This window comes from Scophthalmus maximus, chromosome 18 (genome assembly GCF_022379125.1).
Source record: "Scophthalmus maximus strain ysfricsl-2021 chromosome 18, ASM2237912v1, whole genome shotgun sequence".
NCBI classification, from domain to species: Eukaryota; Metazoa; Chordata; class Actinopteri; order Pleuronectiformes; family Scophthalmidae; genus Scophthalmus; species Scophthalmus maximus.
This window is the reverse complement of record NC_061532.1, coordinates 11,264,987-11,284,386: the sequence shown is the minus strand read 5'-3', so window position 1 is coordinate 11,284,386 and position 19,400 is coordinate 11,264,987. Positions and strand designations below refer to the sequence as shown.

The following is a 19,400-nucleotide window of genomic DNA, read 5'->3' as shown; positions in this document are numbered from 1 at the left end:
CATCACATCATGTCACGCTAGGCGGTCATTGTACAGTGTTCGCCGACCAACATTCAAATCCCAGCCGACCTCAGATAACCCGAGCTACTGTTAGCTCGCTAACAGCTAAAGACAAGCAGGTGGTGAGCTGCTGCGTGTTTTAGCACAGCCACCAGAGGGCGCAGTCGAGGCGGGTTTCATTTGGTTACCCCAAGGATGCACGCGAGGTATGTGGGCAGCGGCTTTTTTTATGGACAATTTGGCGTCTTAGGGCATCGTCGCGCTCCGGAATTTCGCCTCAGCGTTTTGTCCAGTTCAAACGTAGAGGAGTGATTTGTTTTAGGAGGCCGGGTTAGCGGACTGGGCCGAGTGTGAAACCCCTCACCAGCTCCCCCAGGTTGCTATTGTCTTGAAAACAAAGTGGCTAGCAGCAGCTAGCATCGTTAGCATCAGCTGTGTTGTCAGCTGGGGGGGGGGGGAGACTGGACCTTGTCCGCCGTTCCTTGTTTTGTTTGCACGGACCTGGTGGTGGTGGCGCGGACGTATTTGTCATCAGCGCAGCTGGATGTTTGTCGGGTTTTTTAAGGGGGGGGGACTGCTCGGACTGCTGCACCGTCAGTAGAGACGGAAATCTGCTCGGTGATCCCGGTTCATAGAGGAACCCCCTCTGAGCACGCTGCTGCTACAATCTGACGAGTAGCTCGCTAGGTGGACTAAACGTGGCTTCACATTTCGGTCTCTTCCACTGTGGTAAGCCACTCGTCTGTTATGTAACCCGTCACACGCGGGTTTAACTGTTGTTTGGCCATTTTTGCGATCGTCGGGGTGTGTGACCTGCAATGCAATCGATTCATCCCGTGTCTGTGTAGCCACGGGGCGTGTTTACATCTACCGGATTCCCCAAATGTGCGATGCGACCCACTGTCCCGGCTCGAGCATCATTACGTGATCAAACACATGCTCATTGTGGCAGCGTTAACAAGCCGCAGATGTGTCCTTTTCCCGTGCAGCAGGGAGCGCGATGCACTTCCCTTCCTGTCGGTCAGCAACAGTGGGCCCGGCAGGACTATTGCAGGATGCTCTCGTCGCCCTCCACTCGGGCCGATGAGGCGTCGCCATCAGCTGTCGAGGGCTTTTGCAGCCAAATGAGCAGTTGTTGAGTGAGGAAGCACCTGGTGAGCCCGCTAATCCCCCCGCGTCTTCTCTCCTCCCGCAGGACCCGGAACAAGGGCGAGAGCACCGTGTGAGAGTGGTGGTTTTCCCTCAGTTGTGTCTTCCAGGCTTGGACACTGAGTGGGTGGGTCAGTGTGTGTGTGTGTGGTAGAAGTTTGTATGGATGGGGCTTGACTGCATGCACATTTAGGACCCCGGCCTGATGGAGAAGAGAGACAGAAAGCCGGGATACTTTGCCAGGTAAGGGATTGTGTGCACGTAATGGATTTAATTTGAATTTCAATACTGAATCGCTTTTGATTCATGTATTTTTCAGTCCGCATAAACTGATTTGTCGTCCCCAACGTTTAGCTCTCATTTGTTCATACTTCCTAATTGTTTGTGCTCGTGATCAGTTGAGTCCAGAGACCATGTGAAGTTTGACCAAGTCGATTTCATTTATCAAGCTCCTGGTCACAAATAAAATGTTTGCCCCAGAATAATTTACAATCTCATGCGGCTTCTCCTGTTCTCAGGACGTCAGGTCAGAGGAGGAGTAAATTCCTCACAAAAATCGGCATGATATCAGAATCTAGATGAAAAAATAGCTCCAGTTACCAGGTGTCCAATTACAATGACGTCCAATGAAATGCAAGAAGCAACTTATCAATTGTGTAAGGAAAATAGGCGATTTACCCAAAGTAACATAATAATATTATTATATCCTGTTGGAGATATTGTTATGGTTAAGGTTATGTTTTGGTGTATTAGGTCCAACATCTTTCTATGATTGACCTTTTTCTTTGTGCCTTGACATTCTGTTGTCAAGGTGCATTAACTTACTACTAACTAAACCCGCCTTTTGAATCATGGATGTTAAACCACCTGTCTAGGAGCTGCGTCCAGCTCATACGGCCTCAAATCATCTTTGCGTCGTGCGTCAAGAGTTCTTGCATTAATTTACCCCACTGGGAGGATGACCTTAAAATCGTACTGTTGGCAGCTTGGTTGAAACACGACAGCAGGGAAATGTGCGTCGACTGGAAAGAGGCTCGTCACGGCTACGGTGCATCGAGGGAGGAAATCGGCAGGTTATGAACAGGGAGCAGCACAGTCTCTCTCTGACGTCTGCACGGATGAGACGAATGAACAACCGCTGGCAGGTGTTTGTTTTAGGGTGAATATGAAAAGGGAAAAAAAACTGTATTAAGAGGTGGTCTTCAATGTTTCATGGTTTGAATGTGCCTTTAAAAAAGCATTAACACAGACTTTAAAATGCTATGCTGGATTTATCCCATCCATACCTGACATGTTCGCTTCATTTATGCCTTCAAATTTGCAATTGTTTTTATTTGTTTAACATTAGATGTATAACAGTGAAATGCTTTGATGTTATGGATAAGCAGTATGAGAGTCTGCTGCAGTAGCAACGATGTTGACTGCGGACTTGATGGATGTTGTGAGTTGAAGTAGCCTAATGGGCTTTATTCCTTCTTGTGATGTCTCAGGTTACTTGTTCAGGCTTCCCTGACAGGCTGCCACAAACCCGTTGGAGACGTCATGGAGGGAAGTGACTTAGTAATGGCATCACAGTAATCAGGCCGGCAGTGTAATGGGTTTTAATAGGATTCAGCCTTTTTTGCTTTAGGGATGTTGTTTTCCACAAAGGCAAATGGGCAAATCTGTGGGAGTAAGCAACACAACAGTGGAAAAGTGCAAATTTAAACACATCAAATACACGACGACCTCTACTACTGTAAGGATTGTGTGTGTGTGTGTGTGTGTGTGCCTTATGGACAGAGAGGACATGTCAGGAAGGAAAATAAGCCTTGCAGGAGCCAAGTTACATTACCACATGTTTGGTTTAAATAAGTGCAGTTCATATCTTGTGTAGTACTTGATGTCGGTTTAAGAACAATGTTTGTTGAAGGCAACAATATTTGAGTTTCTGTTTTGAAAGTTAAGCATGTTACTGTTGCAGAAAAAGCTCTCTGCGTGGCTTTAAAGTTTGTTAGTTTCTTTGCTTCCTGACCAATAGAGCAAAGGTCATTTTGAGGCACGCATAAACAGTAAAAGTCAATAAAAACCCACGAGCCCACATCATGTTCTATCATTTAAAAGACTGAAAGTCAGAAAATGTCATTAGAATTTTTGGACGGATAACATTTGACCAAAACGGTCTACATCCTGAAGACGAAGATACAAAAAGGTGACCTATACAGTATACAGTAGGATTATGAACTGGAAATTGTAAAGAACATGACACTCCGCTGTAAATGTGTTTAAAGCAGGCTGTACACACACAAACTTAGTGAAGGATACTAGTGACTGAGGCTTTTTTCAAGAAACTTCACAATTATGTTAATCAGGTAGTGAAGTGGTGCCTTTTGATATTTTGAGTTTGACAGGGGGAATATTGCATTATTTGTAGTTTCAGTTCAGTATTTGTGCTCTCTCTGTCATTCAGCTGGGAAAGATTTGGGAAGGACAACAAAGGTTAAATGTTGAGACGAGAGAGAGAGAGTGATCGGCAGACTGTGAGAAATCCCCCACAGTGAAACAAACGGTGCTCTTGGGGCGTCTGCAGATTCTTGACCTCACTGCCAGACGTGCGCTGCGTCGGTTAAAGTGGGAGAGTGACCCGAGGCTGCGGGGCGAGGCCTGAGCTCTGTCTGTCTGCAGCCTTTATCGACCCACTCCTGCCCTGTTCCATTAAGGCACTTGAACACTTCAGACACTTCTCTCTTCACTTTTCCTTTATTCTTCCGTTGTCCAGAGACACGCCGAGCAAAACGCACTCGCAGCATTTGATAAATCAATTCAAGTCTAATCTTTTCTTAGCGCGCTCACATCGACGATTGAGTTTCCAGAGAGGGTGCATTATTCTTAAGTGCACCACTAACATGTGGTTCCACTGCTCTGCACTGCAGTGTTCCCCCTTGATGAACCTCAACAGGGTCTAAGACGTCATTACATCATTCCCTTACCTAACAATGATTAAACGGGGGAGAGGACAGCCTGAGAGGAAAATACAGCTGATGCAGCAAAGTAGAAGTAAAGAGAGAAAAAGCACAATGTTATAACTTTGAACACAGTAACGCTGATTGGACGGAAGATCTGACTTCACAACGTCAGTTCCACTCTTCATCACGTTGGACAGTAAACAGGCACATAGAGCCCGCTGACTGCCGATCACGATGGATTGAAAAATAAATGTCAAATGGAAACAACATTGTTACAAAAGAAAATTTGACAAAAAACAGACATTTTTTTTTCTGTCGATTAGATCTGTCGATCACAATCGACAGATCTAAATGTTTTTTTTATTTGAGCTAAATGCTTCATTGCATCCTATCGTTGACCAGTTCTTATTTCACTATGAAATCAACATCTGCTGCAGCATTAACATGGTTTAAGTTTATACTGTAAATGTGCACAGATTCATTGATCCCACCCTCGAAAGAGTTCTCCCTGCACGAGCTACAACAAATATGATCAAATGTCCATCTACAGTGTTGTATTTCTTTTTTTATCCTACAAATGACGATACAAATCCTTCTCCTCCATCCTCGGTCCCGTCAGGCTGAAGAGGCGGCGACAGCCCAAGCAGAGCCAGTCGGACAAGAATGTGAACGAGCAGAGCCCGGCGATCATCTCCTGTCCAGACGTCCCAACCGACGCTGACCCCAACAAGAAGACAGACCCACAGCGGACGACGACGACGAAACCGCCCACAGGCTCGGGTAAGACCTGCATCTAAAAACTCGCCACAAATATTTACATCCAAAGCTTTTGCAGCTTTCTTTCTCATAGTAAAAAAAAAAAAGCACAATACTCTTATGACGGGGATTCAATGATCATGGGGTAAAGCCCAATGAGAATTGCAATGAAGTCAGACATATTGTAGTCATAGTATGATGGCAATCCTAACAATTTTTCCCATTTTTAGACGAGCAGTGTGTCAGTTAACAGTAGTGAGTGGCATTAGTTTCACTGTCTATATTGCTGAAATGATTTTCCTGTGACTGATAATCAGCAGAAGAGTCGGCTGTGATGGGGAAACAATCTCAGCAGTTTTAAACAGGAAGTTACATAACCTTCATCCTCTGCTGTCTTACAGTTTAATGGTGACATTTTAGCCCCTCTGTTGTTTGAACTATTGAGACAAATACTATAACTCCCTTAATATCTCCGTATGAATTATAGAAAACCCAAGTTATATAAGTTAAGATCTAATTCTTACAGGTGGAAAAAAAAAGTGTAAACTAAATACTGTAGTGTCATTAGGATATTGCACTATGTGTCTACATGCCGGGCAGAGTGGCTGCTGTCCTGAGACCAACATTTTGTATACGGTCAGGGTTGCCCTCTGTTGTATCCTGCTGTATTCTCACATGGCCTCACTCAGACATGAGGGGCAAAGTTCCATAAAGAGCTAAATTTGCAGATATTTGCGTTCTCACATACAGCCCCCTCCGGAAAATTATCCGGACTTCAGTGCATGTCTGAAAGCAGCTTCGCAAGTTATATGTACTCTGAGAGCAAAAAGAAAGTCACACTGTGCAAAAAACTTGAAAAACTGACTTGTGGTCTTGTCTTTGACGATCAGTACAGCAGGGAGTGGAGTAGGAGTCTGGTGCTGAGTCATGGCAGGGAGTGCTGTGCTAATGGCTGCTGTGTTCTTGGCTAGAAGAAAATGCTGACTGTGGACCTTGTTCACTACAAGTGTGTGTGTGTGTGTGAGAGAGATAATGATATGAGACAAATGAGTATTTATAAAGTCTTCCGTTACAGAATTTCCTTTCACTGGCCTCATTGGATTCTTTTTTAATTTGTGTTGTTTATTGTAGAAAGTTATAATGAAATCACTGGATTATTAAATATACACAGTACATGTTGGCAACTTGGATGAGATGGACAGAATAAATGCATATATTCATATCGTCCTCCATCTGCAGACGTCCTTTTCTTTAATTCTGTCTCTCTCTCAGACGATGGCTGTAAGAGCAGCAATCAGACCAAGAGGGAGAAGAGGCGACCACCAGGCACAGTGGAGTTCATTGTGAGTATCGTTACACTGGTAACACATTTTATATGTAAACGTGTTTCTGACTGACTGACAGAAATGTTATCGACTGCATCGTGTAGTATTTTCCCATAAGGAAGTTGATCTCTTATTTCAGGTGGGACCTCATGATTCGCTCAACAGCATCGCCCTCAAGTTCAACGTCACCCCAAACAAACTGGTCCAGCTGAACAAGCTGTTTTCCCTCAGCGTCTACCCCGGACAGGTGAGGAAAAACGACTGACGCTGCCACATCATGCCGCTTCAGTCATCCGCGGCGTCTTATCTGACCGGCTGATGGTCTGTTGTTTTCGTTCCTCACAACAGAAGCTGTTTGTCCCCGATGTGAGCCAGTCAGACGCAGACTCAAAGCCTCCGAGTTCCTCCAGTCCCAAACTCTCACACGGCCTGTCTGAGAAACCGTCACGTGTAAGCGGAAGAACAGTTTGGTTTTGTTGTTTTTGTTGTTTTGCTAGTGGCCCTGGCAGGAAAAGTTCCGGAAAATGTCCAAAGCAACATTTGCGTTCTCACATACGGGGCTGTATGTGAGAGGAGGGGCTGTATGTGCCCCTCCAGATAAGTTCCGGAAAATGTCTGGACTTCAGTGCATGTGTGAAAGTATCTTAATTAAATCTGCCAACATTTAGCCGTCAAGTGAAAAAGTAACTCCTATAACTTAATTTGAAGGAAGTCGGTAAGAAATGACTGGCTCTGGTGGTCTAAAACTCTCTGAATCTGAATTAATAAAAAACTTTAAAAAAAAAAATGAAACAAAAACTGCCGGTCGTTACACACTTAAAAAGAGCTATACCAACAACAACGAAAAAAAAGTAATGTTTCAGATCGCTGTGTATTTTTTGGTGTGTCCATCAGGATGGCATTTCAAACAGCAGGTCAGCAAAGTCCATCCGGCGTGAGTTCTCCCCAAACTCGGAGGACGAGAGCCCGTCAACGGTGAAATTCATCAAGATGAGCTGCAAATACTTCACCGACGGCATGGTGAGATGTCACGGAAACACAGTGACGTCGGCTGATAATGAAATTCACGCTGTAACAATCCACACAAACGCACTATGTATGTGATGATGTCAAGTAATTCATAACTAGAAAATTGACCCTAATTCAAATTGTACTCAGCAGGTACCACTCTTTTATGTGCGTTGTTTTTTGTTTTTTTTAATATGAAGAATCTCTCCACATGTCAATGTGAATATTGCAGGGAGTGGTGGGCGGCGTGCTGATTGTGACGCCCAACAACATCATGTTCGACCCGCACAAGTCGGACCCGCTGGTGATCGAGCACGGCTGCGAGGAGTATGGCCTCATCTGCCCCATGGAGGAGGTCGTCTCTGTCGCGCTGTACAACGACGTGTCGCGCATGAAGCTCAAAGACGCCCCGCCATCGTAAGAGCTCCTGACCGCCTCCCCTCCTCTTTTCTCTCCGTTCTTCTGATTCCTCCTCTTCCGCCCTTCAGTTTCTATATTCTTTGTTCTGTCAACTGTTTGTACCTAACCGTTTGGTTTTCTTGAACTTTTTACATTTGCCTCGTTACAACATCTCTTAGTTCCCTCTCAGATTCCAGTTGTTTATAGTTTTTAGTCCTCCATTTTTAATTTAATCCTTTTCACATTGTTCTTTTGAGTTGTTTATCATTTTTGGATCATTGTTAATTTCTGTTGGGCCTGTCCCTTTTTGTTTGTTCTTTTGTTTTTTCTCTCTTCATTTCCATCCCCGTTTGCCGTGCGTGTGGCGCCCCGGTGACCCCATAGAGACCGACCCGAGGATCTGTGTCCTGTGTACAGGCCAGGTGAGTGGGAGCAGCTGCCATCGGAGCGGGACCTGAACCCTTTCAGCCGCTACGAAGCTCTGGATTCAAAGCGACCCATCGTCTTGGATGACATTGAATCAACTGGTAAGATCTTATCATCCAGCGCTGATGATTGTGATTATCTTCTCTAGGTTTGTCGAGATAATGAATGAAAATGTTTTGTGTGGATTTTCAAATCCAACCCTGTGACCAATCATTTAGTTTCATTCCTATCACTGACTCCTCTTCAAGGTTTAAAGGGTTTTTTTACAGGTCGAATGACTAAATCTCTTATAATATGATATTTCTAGGACGAGAAAAAAAGTAATTTACCACCATTTCCTCCTCCACAAAAGAGGCAACGTGCTCCCAGTCTGTGGTTCTTTCTTCTGAATTGACAGTTTCTTGCACAATCTTTTCAAAGTCCTGATACTTCTGATAATATTGTGCTTATAATCCAAAAGTATTTTTTCATTTGTGAAACCTTTATTAAATTAAAACTTAACAAGATGCTCCACATTTTTCATTTTTGTTGATCTACTGATATTCCCCATCTAATATGTAGCCTAAAATTTCTTCATAAAATTACAACTTTATATCCTTGAATTATGTCATTATTCTCATAATATTTGGATTTTTCCTGTAAAATAACAGCTTTATCTCCCCAAATTACAACTTTATTGTTTGAATATTATGACTTTTTCTCATAAGTTACAACTTTGTTATCCTTACATTATGACATTATGATTTTATTCTCCAAATATTTTGACTCTTTCCTTTAAAATTACAACTTTATTTCCTAAAATTGCAACTTTATTCTTGTAACCTTTTTCTTCTTTCCACCTGAAATTATGACTCTACTCACAAGATTAGTTTTGTCCCATTTTAAGTGGCCCTGATATTCTACATATCAAACAATAAACCCTAGATGTGGCCCGAGAATAGGATGTGTTGGGTTTAAACTAAGCTAGATTTATCTTGTCCAAACCAGTGAGCACAGAGGGAGATCAGACCGACAAATCTCCGTCAGACGAAGGATTCACAGAGTTGGAGCCTACTGTCAACGTGAGCACTGAAGAAACAGAGGGATCGTCCTCTAGAACACCCAGCAGGGACCGACAGACTGTCCCAGTCGCCAAGTCGACGCTCGATCAAACTAAAGGGAAGCTTAATGACGATGAGGAAGATGAGGGTGTAGCTCAGAACAGCTCCCTCGAGGACGGAGAGTCGATGCAATCCTCCTCACAGACTGAAAAACCGGGCAACTCGCACGACAAACCTACAAGCCGAGAGGTAACCAAAGATATCGAACCCAAAGGGACAGAGGAGCTGCTGAACGGTGCAGACGATAAAACACTCAGTCTGCCGGAGGCTGTAGAGGTTCTTTGTAGCTCTAGTCTGAAGTGCCAAAGCCCAGAGCTACCGGCAGAGGGGGACGAGCTCAGCGAGGAGGAGAGACGGAAGAAAAGCTATGAAGCAGAGGTGAAGTCGTGGCTGATGGAGAGGATGCAGGCTCCAATAGAAGGTAGAAATTATAAACCAGATATTAAATCCACGAGTAGATTGTCACAGTTATCGTAGTTCCTACCTCAGTGTTGATGTCTCAAAGCCTTCATGTGCAGAATTTGAACTTTTCGAGCCTTAAACTAACACTTTTTTTTTTTCTTTCATTCTATGTAGACATGCTTTTTTCATCAGAGGAGAGGAGTAAAAACCCTCCGATGTTCCTCTGTTTCAAAGTGGGAAAGCCCATGAGGAAGTCCTTTGCTACTGGGATGACCTCCAGTCCTGCCCACACCTTCGGGAGCCGTGGGAAGCAGCCAGAGTACTGGTTCGCCGTGCCACAAGAAAGGTGACGTGACGAGCCAATTCATGCACGACATAGTCAAGCACATTGTCGTTGCTTTTGACTCCTGCAGAAATGAACCTGACGCACTGTACGTGTGGATGTTGCAGGGTGGACCACCTGTATGCATTTTTTGTGCAGTGGTCTCCGGATGTGTACGGGAAGGAGGCTCGAGAGCAGGGCTTCGTCGTGGTGGAGAAAGACGAGCTGGACATGATCGATAACTTCTTCAGTGACCCTGCATCCTGCAGCTGGGAGGTGAAACAGTTTGAGCCAAGTGAAATTAGCCTTCAGTTTTTATTGATGTCTTTTGATTTGATTTGCATTAAAAATTAAAGTCTGCGTGTCTCTGATTCTTCTCGATTACTGACTTTGCTCCTAGATCATCACCGTTGATGAGGCGAAGCGCAGGCAGAGCTTTGGCAGCTATGACGGAGACCTGTCTGTGGACACACTGCCCATACTCAGTGATACCAGTGACCTGCTGCAGGACACACACATTGAGAAGGTAGTTAAACAAAATTGCCAATTTACTGATTAGGAATTTGAGCAGTTCATATGCAACATACTGATCCGTACGCCTCATAATCTGGTGGTCATTTTTTGCTGTCCAGCTTGCCTGTCGCCTGCCAGCCCGTGTGCAGGGCTACCCCTGGGGCCTGGCCTACAGCACCGTGAAACACGGGACCAGCCTCAAAACTCTGTACAGAAACCTGGCAACGGTGGACAGTCCTGTGCTGCTGGTCATCAAAGACATTGACAATCAGGTAGATATCGTCCACATTGATTTACTGTATGTGAATAACCTGGAGCTTACCGGCAGTTGGTGTTGAAGGTCAAATGCAAAGGCCATTCATCGCCGTCAGACATTTATGGCGTCGATCGGTGATGACATCCCTTTTCTTCGTCTAGTGATAAAACAGTGCATAGGGGTAAAATAATATCTAGTGTTGTGTTGTGTCCAGTGAAAATGTGTAATTTTGGCTAAAATATATACAAAAAGTTTTTTGTGTAGGTTGTGCATGGTTAATATTAATGCAGTAAATGTTTTTGTGTTGAGCAACTAACCCCAGTAGTTTGTACCATTGTATAGCTGCTGTGTTGCTTTTGATTACAAGGGGCTTCAATTGAATTTGCAATAGATAATAATTAGCAGAATCATCCTTGCTCTCACTCAATCCTCCCAGAGCAACACTTTTTAGATTTGGACAATCAAACCATAAACCATTTCTGACTTTGGCAACTGGTGGAATTATAAAATATAGACTTAAGAAAAACCTTTGTGGTCATGATCATTTTAAAAGAGAACCTTTTATTCAATGGGATTTTAAATTTGTAGTTGAAAAAGGAAAGATTTTTTCTTCTCACAGATGTTCGGGGCGTTTTCGACTCACCCCTTCAGAGTTAGCGAACACTGCTACGGCACAGGAGAGACGTTCCTCTACAGCTTCTGTCCTGAAATCAAGGTGTGTGCCAAGTCGGTTTGAGAACTAATTTCAAGATGTTTAGCGTTACTCCTCGAACAAAGCAAATTCAGAAACCGTTTGCTGTTTGTTTTCAGGTGTACCGCTGGACGGGGGAGAATTCTTACTTTGTGAAAGGCAATACAGATTCTCTGCAGATGGGAGGAGGAGGGTAAGGTCTACCAGCTCAGTAGGAAATAACTGTTGCTCATTTAATGTAGTTTTTGGGGGATTTGGGAAAAAAAGTTATTTTACTAATCTACACTCTTCAGCTGCTTTCAGACATGCACTGAAGTCCAGACATATTTTTCGGGAGGGGCTTTATGTGAGACCGCAAATGTTGCTCTGGACATTTTCCAGAACTCTTCCTGTCTGGAAAATGCCTGAGTGAGCCCTTGTGAAGTACAGCAGGAAAATCTCTGGAAGATTCACAGCGAGCGAGTCGGCGCTCTACCCAGGCGCCACCCATCGCCTGAATGTTCTTGAAATGTTCCTGCTGTTGTGAAGGCATTTGACTCGGACAATCTCCTGCCGGACCCAATTTTACGGACATTTTGTGTCTGAAAACTCCTTTGGACAGCAAACGGGGTTTGTCTCCAAATAATTTTAGAACCTTTTCTCAATATTTTTCCCCGTGTGTCCGTGTTTCCTCTCCTCTGCAGGGGTCAGCTGGGCCTGTGGCTGGATGCTGAGCTGTACCGAGGCGCCTCCACCAAATGCGCCACCTTCAACAACCAGCCGCTCGCAGCCCGGCAGGACTTCATCATCCACAGTCTGGAGGTCTGGTCGTTCGAGTAGCCTCACTTGCTCTGTTCCACTAACGACAACATTCACGCTCTGCTCTGCTCCGCTCCACGACCTCAAACCTCCAGACACCCACCAAGTCAATCATGTGCCACTTGGAGGCGAACCTAGCTACCCCACAGTTACACTAAATATTCTGCGAGAGAGGACAAGAAGCTGCCTGTGGAGTTCTCATGTTGACTGAAAAGCTGTTCAGAAACGTTAAAGTCGTGCGACGCCTGTTTTGACACGGGTTTGACCTGCACGGTATGTCAGCCATTTTATGTCGAATTCATCCTCCCCTCAAAGGTGGAAGTGTGTGAAAAAATGCCGTGGTCTCACTCCATCGGCTGCCTTAGACATGCGACCACGGCCCCAGCTTTCCCAGCATGCCGACTGCCTTTACCAACCTGAGCTTATGAGGAGGGAGGGAAGAAAAGAAGGCTGCTGGTGAGGATAAAAAGAGCTGATTTGTAGTGTGTGTGAAAGAATAAAATATTCCATATTACTGTAGTATAATGCAGAAATACTGGTTGACACGTTTTAATGTTTGGGAATGTACAGGATTAAGTACTGAAGACGGAATAGTCTGTCCTTTAATTTTTTTATTTTTTTTTTAAACAACAAAATGAACTTGAAACTTGAAGAAAAATGGAAAATGCCAGGAAGGATTTTAGATCCTCCACGATAAAGTTAACTTTTAATACGCGAAATGCAGCAATTGTTTACAAAGGAAGTGTTCAGTTTTAGCTGAACCGAACGAGCATTGCATTTTCTCATTTCATTATACAAAGTTTTTGTTCCCCAGTAAAATTCCAAAAGCAGCGATAAAGCCAGGACCGTTTGTGATGACCAAATATGTTCTAAGTTTATTTCGTGTTTGTCAGTTAGTCATATTTTATAAAAGATTTTAGATTTTATTTTTACATTCTGTCTTTATGAATGTTTTTTTTAATGGTTCTTCTTTTTAAAAAAATGTATTCTTTAAACATTTCTGTTTCTGATTGGACCCAACAAGCACTAGAAACGCCTCTTTGTCAGCATTGAATTCATGTCTCATGCTGATCTTTTTTTTTTTGTTTTCCATTTGTGGTCATTGTTGAGAGTTGCTGCCAGTAGAGTTTTAATATGATGTGACTTTGCACTACAGGATTCATTAATTGAAATGTAATCATTCATTTCTCCAATGTAAAATTTGTTATTGAATGTTGTTTAATCATCACTATGGGAGGGATGCTGCCTCACCACAGGTCAGCCTCTGCTTTACACAGAATTGGGTGGAAAAGGGATCATCTGTTTTTGCACTCTAATATGCCACTAACTAAAAATTCATATCTACTAACACGGAAAAAGAAATGTATCCTATGTAGCTGAGACGGGCTTGTAGTGCATGAATATGGAATACTGAAGATGTCTGACACCATCGTTACAATAGTCTACCGGCCGTACTATTCACTAACGCCAACTATCTCATCATGTGAAAATGAGCTCTATTGCCTGTAGCCTGTTCAGTGTTGTTACTGTGAATGCTCTCAAGTATTATTTCTTATGAATCCAAAACTGCTGTGTACTGTGACATCACTAAGGATGTATTTATTGTGTTGTTATGGCACCCACATTTAAACTTAAATAAATGTTATATAAACACACACGATAAGGGATTTTGTTGCTGTTTTTTTTACAACTTTTATTTCCTGTGTAGTTTTAGACTTCTGTGACAGTTATGATCCTAAACAAGTGTGTTGTGTATTAATTAAAAGTTAACTAAGACACTTTTTTAATTATGAAATTTATTTTACGTGTCAATTTAAACGCCAAATAAACTGAACTTCACTTCCATTATCAACAACAACAAAAAAAGCCCCGGATAGGCCATCGTCGTAAACATAGACGATCTTTGACAAAGTGTTTACCGGCAGCGGGATGACGTCATGAGGTGAGGGACTGAGATCGGCAATATGGCGGAAGGAAAGTCAGACCCGTTTGCTGACACTTGTACGTTTTGTTCGATCGCCAACAACCAAGACGAAGAGACGGAAGTTATTTTAAAGGTAATGTCATTTTTAAAAATAAAAGCTACAGTTCCGTTTCAAGTAAGTCACATGAAGTTGTTCTTTTAGTTACTTCTGTATGATTCCCAGCAGGAAGTGATCAAATGACAGATTAAAGTGTGTGTGTGTGTGTGTGTGTGTGTGTGTGTGTGTGTGTGTGTGTGTGTGTGTGTGTGTGTGTGTGTGTGTGTGTGTGTGTGTGTGTGTGTGTGTGTGTGTGTGTGTGTCCCACAGGACAAGGAGATGGTGTGTTTCAGGGACATTGATCCTGCTGCTCCTCACCACTACCTGGTTATTCCCAGGCGGCACATAGTCAGCTGCTTATCACTGGACAGAGGACACAGACGGCTCAGTCAGTTTCTATTGGTTTTCGTCCTTGTTTGTTTGCGGAATTACGCAAAAACGTCAAAACCGATTTCCACCAAACTCGGTTTAGGGATAAAAGGGCCTGGACACAGCCCGATAAATTTGGTACAGTTGCAGGAGTTTTTTCTTTTCCAAGTGTCTTCAACTATATTTTATGATAAATCAATAATTTATGTTATCAGACTACTTCCTCTATTCTCTTATATTCCTGCTATAAAAGCTATACAATGGTGTGAAAGATTGTTAAGACGTGGCAGAGGTATGCGCCTTTCTAGTTACTACATTGTAGTCACTACTTCCTAGTAACTACTTCAAATAATAACTTTTTCTTGCACTGCCATAATATTGTTGCTGCTGATTATACTACAGACTTTGCTACAATACACTGCTGCTGTTAATACTCGTGCCATTATGTTTATTCGGACACTACTACTGCTGCTACTACAACAGTGCCTCTGCTCACATTTGCTTGTCTTTGCAGCACCTTAATCTGCCTGTTGTGTACAGATTCTTTTTTATCTAATCCAAGTTTTACAAAGAAATAGTGAGTTGTGTCTCCCAACAGTTGAGAGGATGGCTGAAATGGGGAGAGCTGTACTACGCGAACAAGGGATCATTGATATGAAGGACGTAAGGTGGGTGCGGACAGGTACTGTGTGCGTTTCGGCCTTGTCAAGATTGCTGAGGTTTTTCATTCCTCCTCTGGAATCTCAGAAACTGCACTTTGACTTGTGTGCTGATGATAGCGCCGATGTGTTTGCCTCCACAGGCTGGGGTTCCACCAACCTCCCTACATCTCAGTAAATCACCTCCACCTCCACGTGCTCGCCCCCGCCAGCCAAATCTCAGAGTACATGATTTATAAGTTCATTCCAGGGACAAGCAGTTTTATTACAGTGAGTACTGGGAATTAGCAGTTCCCTCTGTCCCTCTCCTTAGTCTCCATTTCATCGACCCTCTTTATTGATTCACTTGTAATGTCACTTGGCTATGACATTACTGTTGTCACCAATATTTAATTAAAAACAATCTCATGTATAACACCAGCACCATTAATTATAGTAATATTGAGCATTATACATAATGCTCAATATTATATTATGTGACAATCTTAATGCACTTTCTCTGCCCAATTAAATTAATATATTAAATAAATGTATTTTTCTTTGCAGGAAGAATATCTGCGGGAGCATCTAAAGAAAAATGGTCCACTGCTGCAGAGCATTAAAAAGCACCTCACATACTGTACATATTAAAAGCAAACAAAGAAACTGAGAAATAATTATACTCTATTTGATTTGTGATATAAGAGGACAGTTGACTGTTTAACATCACAATGCAATGTGTGATCAGTTTTTGAGATATACTTGGATTTTATAATGAAATTATTTTTATTTTGAAAATACTTTTTTACTAGCTGCCTCCATATTTTTTAATTAATGAGATTTTAAAGCGCTAGCTTTAAAATTTTTGTTGCGTTTGGAAGTTGACAGGTTTTATCTGTTTGGAGCACCATGACGTCACCCCTTGGTATAGTCATCTTGGAAGGCACTAGCTGTCAATCACACTGTATCCTTACTCCAATGCATATAATTTTTTAATTAATATGCTGCATTAAAGTGAAACTACAGATTGAAACAAACAAACTCCTTGGGAATATGTTTACTGACGTTATAAATAAAATGAGATGAAGTGTCATTTTCTCATAGACTTCCATAGAAACTGACTTCTTTTTGCAACCCCTGCTGGTCATGATTCAAGAGAATACAGGTTTCAGGCAAATCCGCATTGGCTTCATTTTACGGACCCGGTGATTACGTCCATTTTTATAAACAGTCTTTGGTTTATAATTGACCCCTATTGTGCTAAGCTAACTGGCTGTCATTTGAAACTTTTTTTCTCGCCGTGTGTGACGCACAAGTGTTGTGAGGTGGAAGTTTACGTAGCTCCCGTGAACGCAGCAGTGGACCTGCTCGACGAGCTCTGTGTCCGGCTGGTTGTCCTGCGGGCGGACCGCGGACACGCCCAGATGTTTGGTGTGTCGGTGAGTCAGACCCGCCTCGCAGAGATTAGCCCGTGATTTACCAAAGACAGACTCTTGAGGGCGAGGTATGGGATCTCAGGAGGCTTCCTCCTCCCGGAGCGAAGACTGTCCGTTCTGCCAGATAGCGACCAGCGAGACTGACACAGAAATCCTGCTGAGTGTGAGTACACACACTCCTCCTGCCAACTTATTAAAACACACACCGAACAGCTGACAACTGACTCCACATCTGTTCCAACTAACGCAGGACGATCAGCTGGTTTGTTTCCGTGACTCGAAGCCTGGTGCCACTCATCACTACCTCGTCGTCCCCAGGAGGCACATCGACAACTGTAAAGCTCTTCAGGGGGACGACGTCTCTCTGGGTGAGCCCTGGTCCTGAGTTCACATTCCGGGTGTGAGCTGTTTTTCTCAATTTGCTAAGTAGGGCTGCAACAGTTAATCGATTAGTCGATTGGTAATCCACTACTAAATTAACCGTCAACAATTTTGATAATCGATTAATCGGTTGAAATAGTTTTTATGAAGAAAAAATGCAAGAATTCTCTGATTTCAGCTTCTTCAATGTAAAATTGTTTTGTTTCTTTGCTCCTCTGTGACAGTTAACTAAATATCTCTGGTGTGTGGGCAAAACCAAACATCTTGGGGTTTGGGGAAACAAGATCGATTAATCAAGAAAATAATCAACAGATTAATCGATAATGAAAATAATCATTAGTCGCAGCCCTACACGTTAACAAGACAAAATTACTGGTGGCAGTTCAACAGATGAGACAGCAGTGTTCGATCTGGATTAGAGGAAAGGGTCACCCACAGTACTATTTGAAATTTGACGAGGCAGTTCAGCCAGTATTATCCAAGCTAGAAACTGTGAGCACAAGAAAATACACATGTGGAAATGGCACCATAATGTAGAGGTCAAATCAAAGAGACCTCACTAAGCTTACCCTCTGATTTCAGCTGTTTTGTTGTTGTTGTTGTTGCCCAAAATAAGTAAGAGTAAACTGTCCTGAGCAACATGAATAACCTGAACTTTTCAGTATGTTTCTTCTCTTTAAACACGTAATTTGTATAAACACACTGCAACTGTGAACTTGAGAGTCCAGTTTTTATTGTGTGGTAACTGAATATCACAAAATGAATGAACATCCAGCAAAGGTTAACCTGAGATATACCTAAATAATTATACTATACAGCAAACACAAAGCTGTGTATTCTCGTGTACTCTCTTTTATTTGTGTTTCGTTGTGGTTATGTCAATGTGCCATATTGATGTGATGTGTTTGTTGATAGTGGAGCAAATGGAGAAAATGGGACGGAGTATACTGGAGGAAAAAAAAGTCTGCGACCTAAATGATGTCAGGTAAATCAGTTAGGTCGTGGGAGGTTTGACTATGCTTTGCTTCACATGTATTTATTGGGTATTTTTGACTTTGTTCTTAATAATGTCCTGGAAATTTTATTGCAGTACACTAGCAGTATTCTCTCTGGTTTTACATTTTAATCCCACATTGAATGTGTGCAGGATGGGGTTTCATGTGCCTCCGTTCTCCTCCGTTCCCCACCTCCACCTCCACACTCTGGCTCCAGCCAGCAAGATGAACTTCAGGTCACAGCTGCACTACGGGCCACAGTCTCACTGGTTCATCACTGTGAGTCGTACACTTCTGTATGGAGGCTGGAAGCTTCGATGACTTAAAATTTAAAATGATCCCTATAATGTCTTCCTTGTTGTGCCTTGTGTATCTGTTGTTTTTTTTTTCTTATGTATAAATGTTATTTTGTTAGAACTTTTAATTTGTACGACACTGAACTGAACAGTATTGTGAATATTGTGTCAGTTCCTTTTTTTGCTCTGGTTGCAGGTGGACAAAGTGCTTTCTCAGCTTAAGACTCGCGGCACGGTCAAATGAAGACAATCAAAGTATCCGAAGTTGCAACAATCTTGTTTGATGTTTATACGTCATTTAGCTTTTCTGAGTGCAATTTTAGGTTTTAATGTTGTGTAGTCCTCGATGCTGCTTGCTGATTCAGTTGGGTGGAGGCTGTTGAAGTTCAACCTGAACCATGAATGAGGGGGAAATTGCAGCTTTTGGGATAATTATTTTATGTTGAAATACAAACCTTGAAAACAAATGTGAAAAATGATAACTGATATATTTATGCACTTTGAAAGTCACATATAAGAAGACATTTAATTGTACTTTCTTTGTTTTTTTTTTAACCACAAGTCTGTCAGAAAGGAAAGTTGAACTTTGCACATTCATGCACAAACCTCACAAATCTGTTTACATGCAGAAATTATTTTGTTTGTTTATGTTTTATACACAAGCATATACATTTAATACCTTGTGCCATTAATCTGTCTGATGCACTGAGGAAAACACCTCTTTTCATATCAACGTGATATTATAAATGATTTTAATAAAAGGTCTTGAAAGAAGCTCCAAATAATGTGATCATCTCTGACAGAGTCTTGAGGGTTGCTTTGCCCTTACGCCACTTCACAGACACAGGCTCGAGTGTGTGCAGCTGTGTATGATACCACCCTTCAGTATCTCTGTTTACTTTAATAATCACAGGGGACAATGTGTCCTAATGTACGTCTTTGTTTCTCTGCCAGCACCAACACGAATGTCTGAGCGACAATGTTTGGAGGGAAAAACACAGAATTCATTAGAACACAAAAAAAAAGAAGTTATATAATCATGAGAATACTGGAGGTCCTAATGGGCCTGAATACAGCAAACAGAAAAGGAAATCTTCTGTGTGTGGCATCAGTTCCTAATAATTATAACAATTATTTGTATTATGAAAATTATAACAGTGATCATAATAATCAT

The 19,400-nt window shown here is 42.4% G+C and overlaps 3 protein-coding genes across 5 annotated transcripts; all 3 read left to right on the top strand.

Annotated features, from left to right (window-relative positions):
- Positions 1-69: 69 nt before the first annotated feature.
- LOC118290349 (nuclear receptor coactivator 7) lies at positions 70-13,745 on the top strand. 3 transcript variants are annotated; one of them, XM_035617946.2, is made up of 17 exons: positions 70-206; positions 1,196-1,392; positions 4,714-4,874; positions 6,123-6,193; positions 6,315-6,422; positions 6,524-6,625; positions 7,070-7,195; positions 7,416-7,600; positions 7,967-8,109; positions 8,996-9,529; positions 9,685-9,856; positions 9,961-10,108; positions 10,233-10,358; positions 10,465-10,617; positions 11,221-11,316; positions 11,412-11,485; positions 11,976-13,745. In XM_035617946.2, exons 2-17 carry the CDS (start codon positions 1,355-1,357, stop codon positions 12,109-12,111), a joined length of 2,373 nt encoding a protein of 790 aa, XP_035473839.1. In that variant the 5' UTR covers positions 70-206; positions 1,196-1,354; the 3' UTR covers positions 12,112-13,745. The 3 variants fall into 3 exon arrangements, with proteins under 3 accessions (XP_035473839.1, XP_035473841.1, XP_035473840.1); XM_035617948.2 differs by lacking the exon at positions 70-206 and adding an exon at positions 225-729 and having other exon boundaries at positions 8,000-8,109; XM_035617947.2 differs by lacking the exon at positions 70-206 and adding an exon at positions 226-729.
- A 264-nt stretch (positions 13,746-14,009) lies between these two features.
- On the top strand, positions 14,010-16,151 carry LOC118290488 (adenosine 5'-monophosphoramidase HINT3). The gene is made up of 5 exons (XM_035618201.2): positions 14,010-14,147; positions 14,382-14,499; positions 15,079-15,148; positions 15,283-15,409; positions 15,686-16,151. Exons 1-5 carry the CDS (start codon positions 14,055-14,057, stop codon positions 15,767-15,769), a joined length of 492 nt encoding a protein of 163 aa, XP_035474094.2. The 5' UTR covers positions 14,010-14,054; the 3' UTR covers positions 15,770-16,151.
- A 78-nt stretch (positions 16,152-16,229) lies between these two features.
- On the top strand, positions 16,230-19,000 carry LOC118290487 (adenosine 5'-monophosphoramidase HINT3). The gene is made up of 5 exons (XM_035618200.2): positions 16,230-16,717; positions 16,805-16,922; positions 17,851-17,920; positions 18,083-18,209; positions 18,423-19,000. Exons 1-5 carry the CDS (start codon positions 16,625-16,627, stop codon positions 18,468-18,470), a joined length of 456 nt encoding a protein of 151 aa, XP_035474093.1. The 5' UTR covers positions 16,230-16,624; the 3' UTR covers positions 18,471-19,000.
- Positions 19,001-19,400: the final 400 nt, after the last annotated feature.

Excerpts from the sequence above, each read along its gene's own strand:
- LOC118290349 (XM_035617946.2), top strand. The coding sequence starts at position 1,355 with ATGGAGAAGAGAGACAGAAAGCCGGGATACTTTGCCAG. Across the intron at positions 6,194-6,314 it reads CAGGCACAGTGGAGTTCATT|GTGGGACCTCATGATTCGCT; the intron begins GTGAGTATCGTT and ends CTCTTATTTCAG. Across the intron at positions 9,530-9,684 it reads GATGCAGGCTCCAATAGAAG|ACATGCTTTTTTCATCAGAG; the intron begins GTAGAAATTATA and ends CATTCTATGTAG.
- LOC118290488 (XM_035618201.2), top strand. The coding sequence starts at position 14,055 with ATGGCGGAAGGAAAGTCAGACCCGTTTGCTGACACTTGTACGTTTTGT. Across the intron at positions 14,148-14,381 it reads AGACGGAAGTTATTTTAAAG|GACAAGGAGATGGTGTGTTT; the intron begins GTAATGTCATTT and ends TGTGTCCCACAG. Across the intron at positions 15,149-15,282 it reads ATTGATATGAAGGACGTAAG|GCTGGGGTTCCACCAACCTC; the intron begins GTGGGTGCGGAC and ends TTGCCTCCACAG.
- LOC118290487 (XM_035618200.2), top strand. The coding sequence starts at position 16,625 with ATGGGATCTCAGGAGGCTTCCTCCTCCCGGAGCGAAGACTGTCCGTTC. Across the intron at positions 16,718-16,804 it reads ACACAGAAATCCTGCTGAGT|GACGATCAGCTGGTTTGTTT; the intron begins GTGAGTACACAC and ends CAACTAACGCAG. Across the intron at positions 17,921-18,082 it reads TGCGACCTAAATGATGTCAG|GATGGGGTTTCATGTGCCTC; the intron begins GTAAATCAGTTA and ends GAATGTGTGCAG.